Below are 23,421 nucleotides of genomic sequence, written 5' to 3' on the forward strand. Positions count from 1 at the left end.
CCTGGAAGCCCCTGCTTTGAGTTGTCCCATCTTTCTGGACCAAACCAACGTATATCTTGCACATATTGATTGATGCCTCACGTCTTCCTAAAATGTATAAATCCAAGCTGTGACCTGACAGTCTTGGGTACACGTTCTCAGGATCTCCTAAGGGCTGTGTCACAGGCCATGGTCATTCATCTTTGGCTCAGAATAAATCTCTTAAATATTGTAGAGTTTGACTCTTTTGATCGACATTTGCAATAATTTGATCAAGTGTCCTTTGTGAACAAAGGTGGAAGTTATTCACTTTTTCTCCCTACTTGATTCCTACAAAATTCAGAAACTATTCATGAATATTCTTATTTATATATAGTAAAACAAACAAACAAAAACAAACATACAAAAACCCTGCTCTCAGGGCTGGGCGCAATGGCTCACGCCTATAATCCCAGCACTTTCAGAGGCCAAGGCGGGAGGATCACCTGAGGTCAGAATTTCAAGACCAGCCTGGCCAACATGGTGAAACCTCATCTCTACTGAAAATACAACAAATTAGCTGGGCATGGTGGCGGGCACCTGTAATCCCAGCTACTAGGGAGGCTGAGGCAGGAGAATCACTTGAACCCGGGAGGCAGAGGTTGCAGTGAGCCGAGATTGCACCTCTGTACTTCAGCCTGGGCTACAGAGTGAGATGCCACCTCAAAAAACAAAAAACAAAAACGAAAAACCCTGGTCCCTGTAAGCAGGACACAATTAGAAACATCGATTGTATTACCAAGGTTTGGACTGAAACACCATTTTTAAGAAATGTGGGCTGGGAATGGTGGCTCACACCTGTAATCCCAGCATTCTGGGAGGCTGAGGTAGACTGCTTGAGCCCAGGAGTTCAAGAGCAGCCTGGGCAACATAGTTCTAAATCTGAAATTTCCTTTATGATCAAAGATGGGTGGGAACCCCATTCTACAAGATAAGTGTCAACCTCAGAGAGACAGGCTCTCCAGAACAGATGAATTTATTTGGGAAGACCAGAGGATTCCTATCTGGGCTATGAGTGCTAGGAAGGATCCCAGGCATACACAGAGGGCCACAGCCAAGGGGAAGCTTTTAAAGGACAGAAGTCCATGTAAGCTGCTTTTAAACAAAGTTTGTAGGTCACGAGCTGATCACAGGAGTTGGCGATGGTTTTCTGGTGGAGACGGCCATGGTAGGTAAGCATCTGCAGCTCATCTGGAATACTACAGTCTTGAGGACGTGCTTTCGATACGCCCTGTGTCTGGTCTACATGCAGGAGTGTCTTGTGATAAATCCTGTTACGGGCATGTGTGTGTGAGGGCTTCTTTGTGGCCCACTGACTCCATTTTATTAGAGTTTGGCATAAGTGACTCCATTTTGGTTCCAGCAACTTTCACTTAGGAAACTGAGGCTCAGAGAAGTCAAGGGACTTGCCCACAGGTCCCAGTAACGCTGTGCAGTGGAGTGATGCAAACCCCAGTTTTCCCGGTGGATGGAGCTGCTGTGGGTGAGTGCAGGGTGCGGTGTGAACCACAGCGGTGGTGCAGAGACCAGTGTGGGATGTGAGAGGATTCCTGGGGGAGGCAGTGCTGGTGCAGTTGGGATGGGGCAGAGGTGGAAGTGCGTGTGTGCCTAGAGGAGAGAGCAAAGGCCTGGAGGGCTCCACGCTCTCAACTGTTCAGGGCTGATGCCCATAAGAAGGCAGGGCACTGTGTTTTCCAGGGTGACGCTGCCCCTGGGACTGGGCCTGGCCAACCCTGACCGAGAGGGCAAAGGGCTGGAATTGGGGAGGGTGGGGTGAGTGAGGACACTTGGCACGTTCTGCGGTCTCTTGGCCTCTCTCGAACAGCGTCCCCCAGATAGAAGCAAGACCTTGCTTTGCAACCCTGGCAGGCAGGATGCAGTCATGTGACAGCTCCAGCAACCTGAGGCTGGGGGAGCCTGCGGTCTGGAGGAACAATGTGAGTTGGGAGCATAAGCCCCTCATGGCTAGACTCAGCCCCTCATGTGACCCGTTGGAGGCGGGTAGGACGCTCACAGGAGGGTGCAGCTCTGGGAGCCCATGCCCCAGCTTAACAGCTGCTGGTTCCAGTCGGTATAGGGCGGGTAGCGGATCTCCTTTAACTTCTCCAGGCCGGAGGGGGCGAGCAGGCAGGTGCGGTGGTGGGAGAAGGTGTCGAAGGTGAACTTGCCATGGTACTGGCCCATCCCACTGTGGCCTGTGTGGGCACAGAGAGCAAGGGCCTGAGGCCAGGCAGCCCATGCAGCCCCAGCAGTAGCCCACTGCCCCGGCCAGGGGCACACAGCTGGCAGGGAGCTCAGAGAGAGCCAGGCCACTCACAGAGCCATTTTACAGATAGGGAAACTGAGGCCTTGAGAGGCCCAGGGCCCGGAACAGTGAGTGAAGGGACTTCCTAGGTCTGGGGTACCAAAGCCAAGCTTCCCTAGGGGTGGAAATGGGCAGGGACCCACCGACTCCCCCGAACGGCACGGACAGCAGAGTCGTGTAGGTGAAGCCCTCGTTGCCTCCAAAGCTGCCGCTGCTGGTCCGCTCCAGCATCTGGTTCACAACCTGCCAGGGAGTGGGAAGGTGGGTGTTGGGCTCCAGTCATGGGAAGAGGGCTTGAGCCCCGCACATTCCACAGCGGAGGTGAGCCTCATCCTCATCTGCCCCTCCACCCTCTAATGGGCAGTAATCTCTGCTCTAAGCATCTTCTGGACACAGCACCCTCTCAGTGATGGTCGGGGTGCCATGGGGGTGATTACCACCATGGCGCAAAGACCAGGAAGCCCTGTGGGACCACGGGGAGCCGGCAGCCTGGAGTCATAACGGTGAGGTTAGGATGCTGCAGTGTGGTATGCAGGCCCTACCGCGACCCACTGGGCTCTATCAGGCCCCTGCTCTGCTCTGTCCCTGACCTCCATTCGGGGCCTCTGCTTGCCCATGCAGAACCTTTGCACAGTCCAAGTGCAGGCTGCTCTGGCCAGGGCAGAGGACGGGCCCGCTACGTGTCTGGTGGGTTTTGACCCTGTCCTCTCTGCCGGGCATCCTTGCGCCGGATGCAGTGGTACCAGGTGGCCTAGATATAGACACCCTTGAGGCATCTGCTGCTCTAAAGCCCTGCTGGGAAGGGCTGTAAAAGGAAATGTGCCAGTCTGTGCCCCTTTCAGCCCCTCCATTGCCCCCAACCCGGCCGCACCCCCACCTGGCTGCTGTTGGAGAAGGCGTACAGGGCCAGGGGCTTCTCCCGCCGGTTGATGAACTCGATGGCCTCGTCCACGCTCCGCACGTTCACGATGGGCAGGATGGGCCCGAAGATCTCCTCCTGCATCACAGGCTCCGTCTCCTGCACATCCACCAGCACCGTGGGGGCTGCGGGCACCAGAGACGGCTCAGCCCCGGGGCCACAGTCAGGACCGCCCCCAGGGGTGGGGGTAGAGGTGGGGACAGGGCCACGGGCCAGGGCTCCAGGCCAGGATCCCAAGGTCTGACTTCCCAGGGCTTCAGGCTTTGGAGTGTTTAGGGAAGAAAGTCTCCCCACAGCCCCCCAGAAGGGACCCTAGGGCTTCCCCAGCCTACTCAGGGCCTGTGGGGCTCAGAGAATCCTCCGACCTTGGTCTCACAGTCAGGGGTGATGGGATCTTAGAGCCTTGGAGTTCATGAGGCAACAGCGTCCCAGAATGTTGGAGCTGCAGTGTCCCGTGAGCTGCCGAGTCGTACGGCCCAGGAGACTGGGGGCTCAGGATGGGGCCATTGGAATTTAGAACCTGAGGATCATGGGCTCGGAGAATCGGAGGTTACGGCCTTTCAGGACAGCTGGTGGTGGGATGAGAGTTCATCTTAGCACCCTGGGCCCTGGAGCCCTGGGATCTGAGCTCAGCGAATCCAAGGCTGAGGGACCAGAGTTTGGCCTCATGGGGCCACAGGCTCAGAAGCACAGAGACGGAATCATGGCACCGGAGCCGTGGCTCAAGGCCGGGCTCTGGCAGTGGGGCCAGGTTTCAGGTGCGAGTCCAGACTCGTGGCCCAGCTGTGGGCCCTCCGGTGAGGAGGGGTCTTGGCCCAGGTGGGCTGTGGTAGGGGCCGCAGGACTCACCGATGTAGCGATCGCTCTCGTCACTCTGGCCCCCAATGGCCACCCGGCCGCAGCCCAGCAATGCCCGCAGCCGCTGGAACTGTTTCTGGTTGATGATGCGGCCCAGGTTTGGGGAGCTCTGGGGGTCGTCGCCATAGAAACGGGTGATGGTGCTCTGCAGGGCAGGCAGCAGCCTCTCCTGCATCTCGGGGCTGCACAGGACGTAGTCGGGGGCCACGCAGGTCTGGCCGGCGTTGAAGTAGCGGAACCAGGCCACGCGGTTGGCCACGGTCTGGGGGTCGCAGTTGTCGTCCACGTAGCAAGGGTTCTTGCCCCCCAGCTCCAGGGTGACAGGTGTCAGGTGCTTGGCGGCAGCGGTCATGACAATCTTGCCCACACGAGGGCTCCCTGAGCGTGGAAGGAAGCCAGAGTGGCCAGTCAGTGACCGGGACCAGGCAGGATGGCCCAGCCCAGAGCCTGCTCCTCCCGGGAGAGGTGTTGGAGTCAGTGGGCTTCCTAGGGACACGGTGAGGAGACCCCATCCTCAGCTGGCCTTGACCACAAGCTCCAGGCACCTGACTCTTGCCCATTTCCTTCATAGAAAGTCCTGGCCTGCCTCACCCTTCTCCTGGCCGGTCTGGCTCACCCAGTGGGACCTGCCTCCAGGCTGGCCACCCCTGGATCCAATTGCTCCAATGTGCCCAGGGCCTGACCTGTGCAGGCAGACGGCCTCTGTGCCAGCTCCAGCTCCCCATGTGCCCCCACTGCTGGCCCCAGCCTCCTCCCTCCACAACCCTTCCACCCTCTCTCCTGCTGATCCCCTCCGCCTACTCTGGGACCCTGGCCTGGCCCCCTCACCCGTGAAGAAGATGTAGTCGAACTTGTGCTCCAGCAGCTGCCCTGTCTCCTGGGGTCCGCCTAGCACCACGGCAAAGCAGCTCTGCAAGGCAGGATGAGCGGCTCGGGGGCGGCTTGGGGGCGGGCTCAGGGGCCAGCTGGGCCTCCTCAGCCCGCAGGGGTGAGGTATGGGGACATCGGGCACTACTGGAGCAGGGCCACCCTCACCTGATCCAGGTACTGGGGCAGCACCTCAGCCAGGACCTTCTCTGTGCCCTGGCTGATTTCTGACGGCTTCAGCACCACGCAATTCCCTGCAGGGGCAGATGGGGACGTCATTGGGGGAGCGCGGGTCCCCATGCCCAACCAGGGGCTGGGCTCAGAGGGCATGTGAGGCCCAGGGTGCCTCATATCAGGATTCCAGGGGCCTCTTTGGGAGGGGCTACTGGGCGGGGAGAGCACGGGGTTCGGAACCCCTCCTCACCTGCAGCGAGGGCGCCCACCAGGGGCACCAGGGTCAGGTTCACGGGGTAGTTCCAGGGTGCGATGATGAGGACCAGGCCAAAGGGTTCCTTCCGGATGAAGACCGAGTCCAGCTTCGTGAACTGAGGCACAGGGCAGACGGTGAGGCCCTGCCAAGGGCCACCCCAAAGCCCACCCACTGCACACTTGGGGCCTCAGCTCCCTGTGCGATGGAATCCCAGGAGAGATGAGAAAATCAGTGACTCGCCCGGGGCCTCAGGGGCAGAAGCGGGCCTGGGCCAGAGCTGCCCGGTGCCCTGCCCTGCCCTCCCGCCACCTGCCAGCAGGCCTCACCAGGTTCGTGGACCGCGGCTCGTCCTTCATCCAGGCCTGCAGGTTCTTGAGAGCGTAGTCGACCTCGTTCTGGCAAAGGATGAGCTCAGATACGTCTGCCTCGAAAGCTGACTGTGGTGGAGGTGGAATTCAGAGTGGTCAAGCCCAGACCTGGGCCAGGAGGGGTCTAGAATTTGAGGAGGGCACACGCAAGCACCACCACCACCGGACATATAAAGACAGCTCCTATGGGAGGCACTGCAGTCCCCTGGGAACTGTGCATGGCTGCAATTCTGATCTGTGACTTCCTGGTTGTGTGGCCTTGGGCAAGCGATGTTAACCCCTGAGTGCCTCAGTTTCCTCATTTGCAACATGGGGACAGCCATGGAGCCTGCATCACAGGGTGGCTGTGAATGTTCAGGAGTGAAGGTCAGGTGCCTGCCACACTCCACATGCCAGGGGGGGGGTCTGTTAGACAAACAGGAATAAAACTAGGGACATAGCCAGTCACTAGGGGGCATGGACCCTCCTGAAAGAGGACAGGGATGCTGCTCCAGCCCCTGCCTGGGCCCACCCTCCACGGCCCACCTTATGTAGGTCCTGGGCCAGCACGTTGCACAGAAGCTGCTTGTTTTCTTGAAGGAAGCGGCCCAGGCCCTGGAGCTGCGCAGCCCGGAACTCAGCCGGCCGAGTGCGCCCTGAGTTGAAGGCCTCACGCAGCCGCCGCAGCGTGTCCTCAAAGGGGTCCATCCTGCCGGATGGGGCGGCGTGAACTGGGTGGCCAGGGCTGCCTCTCCTTCACGGGCACCCTCCAGCCACCCCAGGGTCTGCACACCCTTGCCCCACCTGCACCTATGGGGGCTCACAGACACCCCACCTCATACACACACAGACCCACTCAAATGACCCCAAGGGGCAGGGGCTGCCTGCACCCCCCTCCAACTCACCTGCCTCCCAGGTGTGCCCATGAGGGAGGGCCCTGGGCTTGACTTCCCCCACTCCAGGGAGGGGATCCCCCTCCTGGGCGCCCTGGAAGCCCAACACACCCACCTTGGGTGACCCTGCTGCCCACCATCCCAGCTCTTCCCTGCATTTCCCTTCCTTGCGCAGACACACACCCACCCACGTTGGCACCTGGCCACCCCTCCACCCAGACCACTCAGATGGAACAGGGCTCTCCCCTGGGCCTCCCTCCCTTCTGGGACTAAACGAGAGACTCAGAGGGTTCTTTGCTTAAGAGATCACAGAGCTTTGAGGTCGCAGATGGGGAAAACTGAAGCCATAGGCATGCCCTAGCGTGGAGGAGGGTTTGGCACCTGCTCTGGGGAGAGGGTGGCACTCGGCTGGTCGTAGAAGGAAGCAGAAGCAGAGGAGAGAGCTCCGGGGCTGGTATGGGTGGGCACAGGTGGCAGGTGGGGGTAGGTTGGCAAAGCTGAGACTGCCCCAGGGCATGAACCCCTCTGGGCTTTAGCCTGAGGGCCCAAGGGAACCCCGGTGGGGTCTGGAGAGAAGGAAGGATCAGGACCCTGGGGGTGGGGGAAGGGGCCCAGGGGGACACTCAGGAGGATTGCCAGGCACTTAGCAACAGGATTCTAAGCATCCCAGCCCAGAGGCTCAAGAATGTGAGCAAATCCTGTGTCTTTGTGTATCCATGTGTCTGTGTGTGTCTTTGTGTCTGTCTTTGTATAGCTTTGTGTCTTTGTGTGTCTATGTGTGTGTCTGTGTGTGTATGGCTGTCTGTGTGTCTTTGTGGGTGTATGGGTGTCTGTGTGTGTCTGTGTATGTATGGGTGCTGTGTGTCTTTGTGTGTATGGGTGTCTGTGTGTCTCTGTGTGTTTATGGGTGTGTGTGTGTGTCTGTGTGTGTGTCTGTGTTTGTATGGGTGTTTGGTGTTTGTGTGTGTGTCTGTGTGTATGGGTGTCTGTGTGTGTTTCTGTGTGTGTATGGTGTCTGTGTGTGTGTATGGGTGCTGTGTGTCTGGTGTGTATGGTCTGTGTGTGTATGTGTTATGGGTGTCGTGTTCTTTGTGTGTGTGGATGTCTGTGTCTCTGGTGTATGGGTGTCTGTGTGTCTTTGTGAGTCTGTGTGTCTGTGTGGGTGTCTGTGTGTTTGGGTGTCTGTGTCCATGTGTATGGCTTGTGTGTGTCTGTTTTTGTGTCTTTTGTGTATGGGTGTCTGTGTGTGTATGGGTATCTGTGTCCACGTGTGTCTGTGTGTATGGGTGTGTGTGCCATGTAGTCTGTGTGTGTATGGGTGTCTGTGTGTCATGTGTGTGTATGTATGGTGTCTGTGTGTCTATGGGTGTCTGTGTGTGTCTGTGTGTGTATGGGTGTCTGTATGTGTATGGGTGTCTGTGTGTCCCTGTGTGTCTTTGTGTGTATGGGTGTCTGTGTCCATGTGTGTCATGTGTGTGTCTGCGTGTGGACTTGGGTTATCTCAGCCCTCAGCTGCAGGTCACAGGGCTGTGCCCAGGGCTGCTGCCTCAGACCCGCATTGCTGAGGGCAGTGGGGGTGAGTGGTGAGCAGGGCCTTGGCATCCCCAGTGAGTGTCCTGGAGGCCAGTGGCCCCATCTGCACTTGCACCACACCAGGCACTCTTGTCGTATGTGATGCAGGGACAGTGCTCGCCCATGGACAGAGCCAGCTGAACCAATGGCAGAAGTCCATATCCTTATGAATGACAAGATGAGGAGAGCAGCCCCTGCCCGGCTCAGGTCCCAGCTGAAGAATTTGGGGAGACAGGAAGCCATTCTGGGCACCTTCCCGGCCACACCTGCAGATGCAGCCTCCCTCCCCTGCGCAGCATGGTCACATTCCTGGCACAGGACCCCCACACTCAGTGTGCGGCGCCCCCGCATGAGGGCCTGGAGGAGGACGCAGCATACAGAGCTCCACAAATATTCATCTGCTGTCTTTGCTCAAGCCCTGTCTTGGGCTAGAACCTGGGTGGGGCCTGGGCCCTTCTCTGGTAGCGGGCAGTATTGGACTGGAGCGCTTCCAGGTCCCAGGTTCCAGGGCCCTGCCCCAAAGCTCTGCCTGGAATGCGAGCATCAGCAGCCTCCACCTGGCGCCCAAGCAGCTCCTGGTCACATCAGCTCAGCTCTAACCTCTTCCATGGCTCCCTGGTGCCTTTGGAGGGATGACTGCCTCCGCCCTGAATCAAGACCCAGATTGGAGGAGTCTGGGATGAGCTATGGCACACAGGTGTTCTGATGTTCATCCCAGGAACCTGGCCTCAGCGTGGTCACAGCTTTCCCAGGTGAGGCAGGTGGGGCAGAGGAACCCCTGCCCTTTCTGGGCAGTCATCGCCTGTCCTCACGTGTGCGCATCTGGTGCTCAGTGAAATAATCACAGAGCCAGCAGCATCTGCCTGAAGGATGAGGAAACAGATGGGGGCTGGAGCTGGACCTGAGCCCTGCCTCTCATCCAAGGTGCTTTCTTGTCTCGCCCACCTGCTGCAGGGCAGGGGTCCGGGCGCTTGCTGGGGCAGAGCTGACTGGTGTGAAAGGAAAATATCTTGGACCCCCAAAATCAGTAAGCAAAAGGAAAATTCAAGCTGGAAACTGATCAGGGCCAACCTGCCTCCCCGCCCTCCTTTATTTTTTTTGTGACAGAGTTTCACTCTTGTTGCCCAGGCTGGAGTGCAATGGTGCGATCTCGGCTCACCGAAACCTCTGCCTCCCAGGTTCAAGCAATTCTCCTGCCTCAGCCTCCCGAGTAGCTGGGATTACAGGCATGCACCATCACACCCAGATAATTTTGTATTTTTAGTAGAGACGGGGTTTCTCCATGTTGCAACTGGTCTCGAACTCCTGACCGCAGGTGATCCACCCACCTTGGCCTCCCAAAGTGCCAGGATTACAGGTGTGAGCCACCGCGCTGGCCTCTGCTCACCGAGATAGATGCATATTCTGATTGCCTCCTTTGGAAAGGCTCATCAGAAACTCAAAAGAATGCAGCCTCTCACCTAATGCTAAATGACGAGTTAATGGGTGCAGGAAATCAACATGGCACATGATACATATGTAACAAACTGCAATTGTGCACATGTACCTAAAACCTAAATATAAAAAAAAAAAAAAAAAAAAAAAAAAACAAAAAAAAAAGAATGCAGCCTCTCACCTACCTGTGATCTGGAAGTTCCCCCAACCCTCACCCCCACCCCATACATATACATACATATATGTATGTATGTGTGTGTGTGTGTGTGTATATATATATATGTATTTTATGTGTGTGTATATATTTTATATATATATATATATATATATATTTTTTTTTTTTTTGAGACAGACTTTCTCTCTTGTTGCCTAGGCTGGAGTGCAGTGGCACGATCTCGGCTCACTGCAACCTCAGCCTCCTGGATTCAAGCGATTCTCTGCCTCAGCCTCCCAAGTAGCTGGGATTATAGGTGCCCGCCACCATGCCCGGCTAATTTTGTATTTTTAGTAGAGATGGGGTTTCACCATGTTGGTCAGGCTGGTCTCAAACTCCCGACCTCAGGTGATCCACCCACCTCGGCCTCCCAAAGTGCTGGGATTACAGGCGTGAGCCACCACGCCTGGCCTTCTAACATATATTGATTGCTGTCTCCTGTCTCCCTAAAATGTGTAAACCAAGCTGTGCCCCAACCACCTTGGGCACATGCCGTCAGGACATCCCCAGGCTGTGTCACAGGTGCACGTCCTCAACCTTGGCAAAATTCACTTTTTCTTTTTTTTTTTTTTAAGATGGAGTCTCGTTCTGTCACCCAGGCTGGAGTGCAACTGGCATGATCTCAGCTCACTGCCACCTCTGCCTCCCAGGTTCAAATGATTCTCCTGCCTCAGCCTCCCGAGTAGCTGGGATTATAGGCATGCATCCCCATGCCCAGCTAATTTTTATAATTTTTAGTAGGGACAGGATTTCACCATGTTGGCCAGGCTGGTTTCAAACTCCTGTCCTTAAGTGATCCACCCGACTCAGCCTCATAAAGTGCTGGGATTACAGGCGTGAGCCACCATGCCTGGCCACAAAATGAACTTTCTTTTTTTTTGTTTTTGATGGAGTCTCACTCTGTTGCCCAGGCTGGAGTGCAGTGGCGCGATCTTTGCTCACTGCAAACTCTGCCTCCCTGGTTCACGCCATTCTCCTGTCTCAGCCTCTCAAGTAGCTGGGACTACAGGCACCCGCCACCACACCCAGCTTATTTTTTGTATTTTTAGTAGAGACGGGGTTTCACCGTGTTAGCCAGGATGGTCTCGATCTCCTGACCTCATGAACCTCTCGCCTCGGCCTCCCAAAGTGCTGGGATTACAGGCAAGATAAACTCTAAATTAACTGAGACCTGTCTCAGATTTTCTGCGTTTGCACTGGGGACTCCTGGCTGCTCACCAGGCAGTTCCTGACAGGACCTGGTTCCCATAGGTGACCACTGCAGACTTGGCCAGCCCTCGCAGAGCTCACAGTCCACACATGGAACAATGACATCATTACAAACATGATCGGTGCGGCCTGGGCTTCTTCTAGAGGCGGCCAGACCCACCCCTGGCTCTGACTGCCGCGGGGAAGCCGTAGAGGAGGGCCTCTTGGAAGGCAGGTGATCTGGACAGAAGGACCAACGTGTGCAAAAGCCCTGTGGGGGCAGATGCTGAGAAATAAGACAGAGAGGAAGGTGGAGGCCTGATGGGACCTGTCATATGGAGAGGGGACTCATTCCCTTGGCAGTGGCCACGCCTGGTGCAGGGTCCAGAAGGAAGTCAGAGCTGGCATCTGGGGCCAGGCAGCTGGCATGCACATCTCATTTAAGCCTCACAGCTACTATTATTACCCAGTTGGAAGGACAGGGAAACCGAGGCTCTGAGAGATGACCTGATTTGCCCTCCTCACAACCTCAGTGCGAGGAGGGAGGCCCCCCAACCCCTCTTCTCACACCAGCCCTGTGACCACGTGCCAATGTGTGCCTCGCGCCTTTCACTGTCTTCTCAACATCTTCCTGCAGCTTCCAGACTTTCTAAATGCGAATGTAGTATTTCTAGAACCAGAAACAAGCAATGCATGTTGCTTTTAACATCTGAAACCAAAGATCCGACTTTCGCCTCAACTCCCAAGAATCTCTCTGCTTCCAATCCCCGATTCTCCAGCATCTCCTGATCACAGCCCTGGTGCCCCTGACCGAGTCCTTGTCTGTCCACAAAGCTGCCTTCTCCTCTAACCTGGGAGCTCCTCAAACGGAGGACGGGCTCTGTCCCCATCCCTGGGGATCCTGGGGAACAGGCATCATTTCTGTAGGTGCTTCCCAGGAGCCTGCCACAGGGCAAAGTGAGGCTCAAAAGACACCAGGGCCCACCTCCCTCCCCTGAGCAAGCCCTGTGCCCATGACCCCTGCAGCCATAGGCCCTTTGGTGGGCTCGCCCTCGGACCCACATGCCATGGGCACACATCCCCTTCCCTCCATGCCCCTGGTTCCCACCAGTGCCCTTTACCCTGAGCTCCCTCTGCCTGGCCCTCACCCCTGTGGCCCCACATACCCAGGCGTGGTCTCTGCCCCTGGCTCCTTCGCTGCACCTCCACTCCCTTTCCTGGACATGCTGCCTCCAGATGCGCAGGCTCTGCTCCTAACCCCAGCCTTCAGCCCTGCTCTGCTGACTGCGATCCTCCCAGGAGCCTGGCAGCTCCCAAACCAACTCCCATGCCCATGCCTGGCAATGGGGTAATCAATGGGGTGATACTCAGTGTTACCCAATAGGCGTGGGGCAGGGCTGCACCTCCTAATTCCCACGCCTACCCTACAGCTGCTCTGTGTCTGCCCTGTTCTTCCAGGGCCCTGCCCCCAGGGATCACCCTGCACAGCCGGCTTGGGAACAGGTTAGACAAGTCAAGGCTGTCTGAGGCTTTGCTCTGTGTTTCCTGGAATGGGCTAGCAGGGAGTTACCTGATCAGGAAAAAAGACCCCCAGGGGAAGGTCACAGGATGAAAATATCAGCAGGATCCTGGTGGCAAATGCTGCCTTCTCCAGGAAGTCCTCCCAGGCCCCAGCCACAGTGGACCCATGCCCCCCATGGCCCCACCTATGCTAAATCTTCATCCTCTTCCTCTCCTCTCCTCACTCTTCAGGCTTCACAGGTCAAGATGAGCATCTGTAGCTCTAGGATCCTGCATTGTTCATTGGTTTGTTTATTTATTTACTGTGTAACCGTGGGTAGGTTACTTAACGTCTCTGAGCCTTTCAGAAGTAACAATAACACCTAATTGCCATGGTTCTTGAGAGGGTCCCAGAGGGAGACGTGAGAATGGAAAAGGCAGATCACAGCTCCTGGCACAAAATCAGTGCCCCTCAACGTTCCCTGCTAATGTTTCCACAAGTATTTGCTGAGCACCTTCTAGGTTCCAGGGAGCAGAATGAGCTCAGGTCCCGCTGAGAGGTGACAGCGTGCTGGCAGCCCTCACAGCCCTCACTCGCTCTCGGCGCCTCCTCTGCTTGGGTTCCCACTTTGGCGGCACTTGAGGAGTCCTTCAACCCACCACTGCATTGTGGGAGCCCTTTTCTGGGCTGGCCAAGACCGGAGCTGGCTCCCTCAGCTTGCAGGGAGGTGTGGAGGGAGAGGTGTGAGTGGGAAATGGGGCTGCACGTGGCGCTTTCAGGCCAGCTGGAATTCCAGGTGGGCGTGGGCTTGGCGGGCCCCTCACTCAGAGCAGCCGGCCGGCCCCGGGCAATGAGGGGCTTAGCACCCGGGCCAGCGGCTGCAGAGGGTATACGGGTCCCCCAGCAGTACCAGCCCACTGGCGCTGTGCTCAATTCTCGCGGGCCTTAGCTGCCTTCCCGCAGGGCAGGGCTCAGGACCTGCAGCCTGCCATGCCTGAGCCTCCCACCCGCTCCGTGGGCCCCTGTGCAGCCTGAGCCTCCCCAGTGAGCACCGCCCCCTGCTCCATGGTGCCTAGTCCCATCAACCACCCAAGGGCTGAGGAGTGCGGGTGCACGGCGCAGGACTGGCAGACAGCTCCACCTGCAGCCCCGATGTGGGATCCACTGGGGGAAGCCAGCTGGGCTCCTGAGTCTGGTGGGGATGTGGAGAACCTTTATGTCTAGCTCAGGGATTGTAAATACACCAATCGGCACTCTGTATCTAGCTCAAGGTTTGTAAACACACCAATCAGCACCCTGTGTCTAGCTCAGGATTTGTGAATGTACCAATGGGCACTCTGTATCTAGCTACCCTGGTGGGGCCTTGGAGAACCTTTGTGTCTAGCTCAGGGATTGTAAACGCACCAATCAGCGCCCTGTCAAAACAGACCACTCGGCTCTACCAATCAGCAGGATATGGGTGGGGCCAGATAAGAGAATAAAAGCAGGCTGCCGGAGCCAGCAGTGGCAACACACTCGGGTCCCCTTCCACACTGTGGAAGCTTTGTTCTTTCGCTCTTTGCAATAAATCTTGCTACCGCTCACTCTTTGGGTCCACACTGCTTTTATGAGCTGTAACACTCACCGCGAAGGTCTGCAGCTTCACTCCTGAAGCCAGGGAGACCACGAGCCCACCAGGAGGAACGAACGACTCCAGACGTGCCACCTTAAGAGCTGTAACACTCACCACGAAGGTCTGCAGCTTCACTCCTGAGCCAGCGAGACCACGAACCCACCAGAATGAAGAAACTCCGAACACATCCAAACATCAGAAGGAACGAACAACTCCAGATGCACCACCTTAAGAGCTGCATTAACACTCACCGCAAGGGTCCGCGGCTTCATTCTTGAAGTCAGTGAGACCAAGAACCCACCAATTCTGGACACACTGCCACCGCCCTTCATGGATGGCCTGACTCTGTCCCCACCCACCTTCCCCCGAGCCTGAGACCAAGGACACGCCCTGCTGAGGGCTGTAGAGAGTCTCTTGGCAAAGCGTGCAGCCCTGTGGGCAGAAGGGACGTCTGAGATAACCCTTGGTTGTGACTGGAGCCAGCCCAGTGGAGGCCACAGCCTGTGACCAAGCCCTGGCCCCGGAATCTTCAGTAGCTAAAGATGTAAATGCCAATGTGACACCAAGAAGGGACCTTGGGATGGGGAAGGGGATGCAGGGCAGAATGCTAGGGCCCATCTAAGAGCAGCAGATGGGTTATGGCCACTGGGGAGGCCCACTGCCTCCAAACCACTGAATTTTACACTGTAAATGGGTGAGTTGTATGGGATGTGAATGCTATCTCAATAAGCTGTTTTGTTTTGTTAAACGGAACTGACAAGAAGCCTGAATAGGCTATAAATGAATTAAAATATACTCAACCTAGTAGCAATTGTTAAAATGTAAAATAGGCCGTGTGCAGTGGCTCATGCCTGTAATCCCAGCACTTTGGGAGGCCGAGGCTGGTGGATCACTTGAGGTTAGGAATTCCAGACCAGCCTGGCCAACATGGTGAAACCCCGTCTCTACTAAAAATACAAAAAATTAGCTGGGCGTGGTGGCATGTGCCTGTAATCCCAGCTACTCGGGAGGCTGAGGCAGGAGAGTTGCTGGAACCTGGGAGGCAGAGGTTGCAGTGAGCTGAGATCACACCATTGCACTCCAGCCGGGGCAACAAGAGAAAAATGAAATTATATCAGGCATGCTCTTAGACCACAGTGGAATAAAACTGGAAATCAACTCCAAAAAGAATCTTCAAAACCACACAAATAACTGGAAATTAAATAACCTGCTCTTGAATGAGCATTGGTCAAAAACAAAATCAAGATGGAAATTTAAAAATTCTTCAAATTGAATGACAATAGTGACACAACCTATCAAAACCTCTGGGATACAGCTAAGGCTGTGCTAAGAGGAAAGTTCATAGCCCTAAAATGCCTACATCAAAAAGTCTGAAAGAGCACAGACAATCTAAGGTCACACCTCAAGGAACAGAGGAACAAGAACAATCCAAACCCAAACCAAGCAGAAGAAAGGAAATAACCAAGATTAGAGCAGAACTAAATGAAATTGAAACAGAAAAACAATACAAAGGGTAAATGAAACAAAAAGCTTGTTCTTTGAAAAGATAAATAAAATTGATAGACCATTAGCAAGATTAACCAAGAAAAGAAGAGAGAAAATCCAAATAACCTCACTAAGAAATGAAACAGGAGATATTACAACCGACACCACTGAAATGCAAAAGAGCATTCAAGGCTACAGTGAACACCTTTACACACATAAACTAGAAAACCTAGAAGCGATGGATACATTCTTGGAAAAATACAACCCTCCTAGTTTAAATCAGGAAGAATTAGATACCCTGAACAGGCCAATAAGAAGCAGTGGGATTGAAGTGGTAATTTTAAAATTACCAACAAAAAAAAGTCCAGGACCGGAAAGATTCACAGCAGAATTTTACCAGACAGTCAAAGAAGAATTGGTACCAATCTTTTTGACACTATTCCACAAGATAGAGAAAGAAGGAGCCCTCCCTAATTCATTCTATGAAGCCAGCATCATCCTAATACCAAAACCAGGAAAGGACACAACCAAAAAAGGAAATGACAGGCTGATATCCTTGATGAACATAGATGCTAAAATCCTTAACACAATACTAGCTAACCGAATTCAACACCATATCAAAAAGATAATCCTCCATGATCAAGTGGGTTTCATACCAGAGATGCAGGGGTGGTTTAACGTAGGCAAGTCAATATATGTGATACATCACATAACCAGAATTAAAAATGAAAATCACATGATCATCTCAATAGATGCAGAAAAAGCATTTGACAAAATCCGGCATCCTTTTATGATTAAAACCCTCAGCAAAATCAGTATACAAAGGACATATCTTAATGTAATAAAAGCCATCTATGACAAAACCACAGCCAACATAATACTGAATGGGAAAAAGTTGAAAGCATTCCCTCAGAGAACTGGAACAAGACAAGGATGCCCACTCTCACCACTGCTCTTCAATATATTACTGGCAGTCCTAGCCAGAGCAATCAGACAAGAAAAAGAAATAGGGGCACCAAAATCGATAAAGAGGAAGTCAAACTGTCCCTGTTTGCTGATGATATAATTGTTTACCTTGAAAACCCTAAGGACTCTTCCAGAAAGATCCTAAAACTGATAAAAGAATTCAGCAAAGTTTTTGGACACAAAATTAATGTACACAAATCAGTAGCTTTTCTATCCACCAACAGTGACCAAGCAGAGAATCAAATCAAGAACTCAACCCCTTTGACAATAGCAAAAAAAAAAAAAAAAAAAAACTTTAGAATATACCTAACAAGTCGAAAGACCTCTACAGGAAAACTACAAAACACTGCTAAAAGAAATCATAGATGACACAAACAAATGGAAACACATCCCATGCTCATGGGTGGGTAGAATCAGTATTGTGAAGATGGCCATACTGCCAAAAGCAATCTACAAATTCAACACTATCTCCATCAAAATATCACCATCTTTCTTCACAGAGTTAGAAAAAACAATTCTAAAATTCATATGGAACCAAAAAAGAGCCTGCATAGCCAAAGCAAGACTAAGCCAAAAGAACAAATCTGGAGGCATCATACTACCTGATTTCAAACTATACTCTAAGGCCATAGTCACCAAAACAGTGACGTATTTGTATAAAAATAGGCACATAGACCAATGGAGCAGAATAGAGAACCCAGAAATAAACCCAAATACTTACAGGCAGCTGATCTTCAACAAATAAACAAAAACATAAAGTGGGGAGAGGACACCCTTTTCAACAAATGGTCCTGGGATAACTGGCTAGCCACATGTAGGAGAATGCAGCTGGATCCTCATCTCTCACCTTACACAAAAATCAACTCAGGATGAGTTAAGGACTTAAACCCAAGAGCTGAAACTGTACAAATTCTAGAAGATGACATTGGAAAAACCCTTCTAGACATTGGCTTAGGCAAGGATTTCATGACCAAAAACCCAAAAGCAAATCCAATAAAAACAAAGATAAATAGCTGGAACCTAATTAAATTAAGAGCTTTTGCATGGCAAAAGGAACAGTCAGCAGAGTAAGCAGACAACCCACAGAGTGGGAGAAAATCTCCACAATCTATACATCTGACAAAGGACTAATACCCAGAATCTTCAACGAACTCAAACAAATCAGTAAGAAAAAAAAAATCCCATCAAAAAGTGGGGTAAGGACGTGAATAGACAGTTCTCAAAACAAGATATACAAATGGCCAATAAACATATGAAAAATGCTCAACATCACTAATGATCAGGGAAATGCAAATCAAAACCACAATGCGATAGCACCTTACTCCTGCAAGAATGGCCATATAGTAGATGTTGGCATGGATGCAGCGATCAGGGAACACTTCTACACTGCCGGTGGGAATGTAAACTAGTACAGCTGCTATGGAAAACAGTGTGGAGATTCCTTAAAGAACTAAAAGAAGAACTATCATTTGATCCGGCATTCCCACTACTGGGTATATACCCAGAGGAAAATAAGACATTATACGAAAAAGATACTTGCACACGCATGTTTGTAGCAGCACAATTCACAACTGCAAAATCGTGGAACCAACCCAAATGCCCATCAATCAACAAGCGGATAAAGAAACTATGATATATATATACACACACACACACTATGGTGTATATATATACTATGGCATATATATATATATATATATATATATATACACACTATGGTATATATATACTATGGTGTATATATATACACACTATGGTGTATATATATGGTATATATACATACTATGGTATATATACACACTATGATATATATATATACACTAATGATATATATATATGTTGGAATACTACTCAGCTATAAAAAGAAATGATTTAACAGCATTTGTGATGATCTGGATGAGATTGGAGACTATTATTCTAAGTGAAGTAACTCAGGAATGGAAAACCAAACATTGTATGTTTTCACTGATATGTAGGAGCTAAGCTATGAGGAAGCAAAGAGTAAGAATGATACAATGGCCGGGCGCGGTGGCTCACGCCTGTAATCCCAGCACTTTGGGAGGCCGAAGCGGGTGGATCATGAGGTCAGGAGATCGAGACCATCCTGGCTAACACAGTGAAACTTCGTCTCTACTAAAAAAAAAAAAAAAAATACAAAAAATTAGCCGGGCGTGGTGGCGGGCGCCTGTAGTCCCAGCTACTCGGGAGGCTGAGGCAGGAGAATGGCGTGAACCCGGGAGATGGAGCTTGCAGTGAGCTGAGATTGTGCCACTGCACTCCAGCCTGGGCAACAGAGTGAGACTCCGTCTCAAAAAAAAGAAAAAAAGATACAATGGACTTTGGGGACTTGGAGGGAAGAGTGGGAGGGGGGTGAGAGATAAAAGACAACAAATATGGTGCAGTGTATACTGCTCAGGTGATGGCTGCACCAGGATCTCACAAATCACCACTAAAGAACTTACTCATGTAACCAAATACCACCTGTATCCCAACAACTTATGGAAAAAAAATTAGGGGCCAGGCGCAGTGGCTCACATCTGTAATTCCAGCACTTTGGAAGGCTGAGGGGGATGGATCACTTGAAGTCGGGAGTTCAAAACCAGCCTAACCAACATGATGAAACCCCATCTCTACTAAAAATATAAAAATTAGCCAGGCACGGTGGCGTGCACCTGTAATCCCAGCTACCTGGGAGGCTGAGGCAGGAGAATTACTTAAATCTGGGAGGTGGAGGTTGCAGTGAGCTGAGATCGCACCACAGCACTCCAGTCTGGGTGACAGAGCGAGACTCCACCTCAAAAGAAAAAAAAGAAAAAAACAAAGCCAGGCACGGTGGCTCACGCCTGTAATCCCAGCACTTTGGGAGGCCGAAGCGGGAAGATCACTAGGTCAGGAGATGAAGACCATCCTGGCTAACACAGTGAAACCCCGTCTCTACTAAAAATACAAAAAATTAGCCAGGCGTGGTAGCAGGTGCCTGTAGTCCCAGCTACTCGAGAAGCTGAGGCAGGAGAATGGCATGAACCCGGGAGGCGGAGCTTGCAGTGAGCCGAGATTGCACCACTGCACTCCAGCCTGGGTGACAGAGCAAGACTCCGTCTCAAAAAAAAAAAAAAAAAAAAAAAAAAAACAAAAAAAAAAAAAAAAAAAAAAAAAAAAAAAAAAATCAATCAATAAAAATAAAACATTTGGGTAATTAGCAACAAAAAAAAAAAAAAAGGGAAAGGCAAAAAGAGTTCAAAGGACTCACCCCAGAAGGGTGGTTGAAATTTTTGGATGGTTAAGAAATGAAATAAATAAAATGAAAATTAATGGAGCTAAAACAAAGGTCTCTGCAACACCATCAAATGTTGGGTGGACTAAAAGGAGCCCGTGCTGGTCCCCCAACATTAAAGGGCTCCACATCAGTTTTCTGCATTTGCCCCAGATTGGGGAAATTTAAGAAAAATCAAAAGATAAAGATTATAATGAGAAAGCTGACATTGCCTGGGGCAATGCTGAGGCAAATTAAGATAAAGATTCACAAAAGGGCACGAGTCCCTTGGCTTAGTTCTATGCTGGGAACCCAAATTCTTTTTCACCAGAAAAGGTAAGATGATCTGGGGGTAGAAAAGAAAAGATCGGCCAGGTGGGGTGGCTCATGCCTGTAATCCCAGCATTTTGGGAGGCCAAGGCGGGCAGATCACTTGAGGTCAGGAGTTCGAGACCAGCCTGACCAACATGGCAAAACCCCATCTCTGCTAAAAAATACAAAAATTAGCTGAGTGTGGTGGAACACACCTGTAATCCCAGCTGCTCAGGAGGCTGAGGCAGGAGAATCGCCTGAGCCTGGGAGGTGGAGACTGCAGTGAGCCAAGATGGCACCACTGCACTCCAGCCTGGGTGACAGAGCAAGACTCTGTCTCAAAAAAAAAGAAAGAAAAGGTTTGGGGACCAGATCACAAAAATGTACGGGTTGATAGAATGATGAAATCTAAGATATTTAGACAGGCTTTATGTGTCTTATGAAAATGGTCATTGTCTCTGACTGGGGACTGTTTCTCCTACCTAGTACTACAAAATGGAAGGCATGTAAATCTGCCCTTGGAGAAATGTTAATTGGACATGCTAAATGGGAACTAGTAAGATTTCCTGAGCCCACAGAATATAGGGTAGAAGCTGGAGTGTGAGTCAAAACAAACCCTCCACCTCATAGCCCTTTGTGGAGCATTTATTGGGGCTTATGGCAAAAACCTGTGGGCATTTCCCAATGACAACTGCTGAGATTTTGGACTGGAGAATTTCCTCTTGAGGGGCATTTACTGCCTTACTGTGGGATGTTAACTGAAGTTACCCCTATGCTAATGGAAATAATGGTGCCCAAAAGAGTTTCGTGGAAAAATAAAAATGGTTTGCACAGGATCTTACCACCTGGGGATGTAAGGAGGAGATTCTTATGAGCAGGAAGTCTCTTTTTTTCCCTAGGACTGACTCTAACTATATGAGGACCTGCTAGATTCTACAGTGCCCGATAAACAGCTCTCATTCGGCAAGGGCCGTGAATGATAGTTCCAAGGTGAAGATACAACAGCTTGTTCAGAAGCTGCTGCTCTGCTTAAGGAAGAGTCAAGGAAATAGTTTTCTTTTGAGTTGTTTACAGTTTAGAACATTTGGGTAAAATATGGTTTTGTGAGCAAATTTAGCTTTCTCTCTATCTGAGTTCTCCAAAATTTGAAAACCATGATTTTATGACAATATATAGTTATTTGCAGAAGTTTAGAAAGAGTCTTTTCTTTTAAAACAGGGCAATTGGAGACACTAGTTTTCTTTCTTTTCTTTTTTTTTAACAAAGAGTTTGACTCGAGTAACATATTTTTAGGTAAAGTATGGCAAAGCCAAATTAATAAGAGCTTATATGACCAATCAAATCTTGCTGCATTTTATGCAAAAAAATCAGGCCAAGTATAATAAGCCTAAAACTTATTTTGCACATAAATTGGTCTTACTATAATTTCTCTCTGGTACAAAAGGAGGGCTAGAAAGAGAAATTCTTTCAAATGAAAATTATAACACTTATTACTAGATTCCAGCCCTGACTTTTGTTTTTGAGTGCAGATTGGATCATGAATTATTTCTTGGCTACAATAAGCCTCTAAAGAACCAGATTAGAGGCCGGCGTGGTGTCTCATGCCTGTAATCCCAGCACTCTGGGAGGCCGAGGTGGGCGGATCACCAGGTCAGGAGTTCGAGATCAGCCTGACCAACATGATGAAACCCCATCTCTACTAAAAATACAAAAATCAGCCAGGCGTGGTGGCGTGCGCCTGTAATCCCAGCTACTCAGGAGGCTGAGGCAGGAGAATCACTTGAACCAGGGAGGTGGAGCTTGTAGTGAGCCAAGATCATGCTACTGCATTCCAGCCTGGGTGACAGAGTGAGACTCCATCTCAAAAAGAAAAGAATACCAGATTATAATTTTTCTTCATATTTTTAGTTGGTGCCCTGATGGAATAGGTTCCTTTTTCTGTTCTGACACACAAATACTCTTTTAATTGTCAAATTATTATCATTATTATTGAGACAGAGTATCTGTCACCCAGGCTGGAGTGCAGTGGCATGATCTTGGCTCACTGCCACCTCTGCCTCATGGCCTCAAACAATCCTCCAACCTCAGCCTCCTGAGTAGCTGAGACTACAGGCACACACCACCAGGCTCTGCTAATTTTTGTATTTTTTTTAGAGACAGGGTTTTGCCATGTTGCCAAGGCTGGTCTCAAACTCCTGGGCTCAAGTGATCCACCTGCCTCGGCTTCCCAAAGTTCTAGGATTACAGATGTGAGCCACCACACCTGGCCAATTGTCAAATTATTAATGTTATTTGTTTCTCCTTGTTTTACCTCCAAGGAAACCAGAATCATGGCATTCTGAAGATTAGAGATGCTAACCTCCCTCATTGGGCACCCCACTGGGCCCAACTTGCTTTTTACCACAAATGCCCTGCTGCTGAAACTATACAAGCACCCTCCCTCTGGGCCCAGGGACTGTTGTGGAAGAGGTGGGCACATGACATTGTAAGGGCAAGGTTTGAGGGATAGTGTTAGCTCAGATCCTCCAAATCAAGGATGGGTACACAAATGCCTAAACAGCTGGGCAAAGGACAAAGGGACTTTTGCCTTCTGAGCCAATGTGTGGCACTGTATTAGCCTGTTCTCACACTGCTAATAAAGACATACCTGAGACTGGGTAATTTATAAAGGAAAGAGGTTTAATTGACTCACAGTTTCGCGTGGCTAGGGAGGCCTCAGGAAACTTACAGTTATGGTGGAAGGGGAAGCAACCACATCCTTCTTCACATGGTGGCAGGAAGGGGAAAAATGAGAGCTGGGCAGAGGGAAGCCCCTTATAAAACCATCAGATCTTGTGAGAAATTACTCACTATCACGAGATTAGCATGGGGAAAACTGCCCCCATAATTCTATTACCTCCCACCAGGTCATGGGGATTATGGGAACCACAGTTCAAGATGAGATTTGGGTGGGGACACAGCCAAACCATACAGGCACTTTTTTATCCATTCCCAACCATAAGGAATTTTCTGCTTCCTGTAGAATTAAAAGACAATTTTTACTGAGAGGATACAAAGATCCTCCTGGACAAAGCCTCCTGGGTATAATATTCCCAGTTATGAGATTTATGCAGATAGATATATATTTTTAAAAGTTTTACCAGCCATCTTAGAACAAATTACTAAAAGGCCACAAAAAGCACTGTAGCACCACAAAAGTATCTGAATTCCTTAGTTAAAAGGTTATAATAATGCTTATGTTTTGTAT

General features: G+C 51.0%; 1 protein-coding gene across 3 annotated transcripts; it reads right to left on the reverse strand.

Moving 5' to 3' along the window:
• Positions 1 to 978: 978 nt before the first annotated feature.
• Positions 979 to 22,951, reverse strand: LOC100582304 (aldehyde dehydrogenase family 3 member B2). Of its 3 annotated transcripts, none has more exons than XM_030810151.1 (10): positions 22,903 to 22,951; positions 6,291 to 6,453; positions 5,724 to 5,834; positions 5,392 to 5,512; positions 5,136 to 5,221; positions 4,929 to 5,010; positions 4,092 to 4,478; positions 3,201 to 3,367; positions 2,467 to 2,566; positions 979 to 2,213 (listed from the first exon to the last, which is right to left on the reverse strand). In XM_030810151.1, the coding sequence occupies exons 2-10, from the start codon at positions 6,450 to 6,452 to the stop codon at positions 2,029 to 2,031; spliced, it is 1,401 nt and encodes a 466-aa protein (XP_030666011.1). In that variant the 5' UTR covers position 6,453; positions 22,903 to 22,951; the 3' UTR covers positions 979 to 2,028. The 3 variants fall into 3 exon arrangements, with proteins under 3 accessions (XP_030666011.1, XP_030666010.1, XP_030666012.1); XM_030810150.1 differs by lacking the exon at positions 22,903 to 22,951 and adding an exon at positions 12,212 to 12,463 and having other exon boundaries at positions 980 to 2,213; XM_030810152.1 differs by lacking the exons at positions 5,724 to 5,834; positions 22,903 to 22,951 and having other exon boundaries at positions 2,029 to 2,213; positions 6,291 to 6,452.
• Positions 22,952 to 23,421: the final 470 nt, after the last annotated feature.

Source organism: Nomascus leucogenys, chromosome 4 (genome assembly GCF_006542625.1).
Source record: "Nomascus leucogenys isolate Asia chromosome 4, Asia_NLE_v1, whole genome shotgun sequence".
Classification (NCBI taxonomy): Eukaryota; Metazoa; Chordata; class Mammalia; order Primates; family Hylobatidae; genus Nomascus; species Nomascus leucogenys.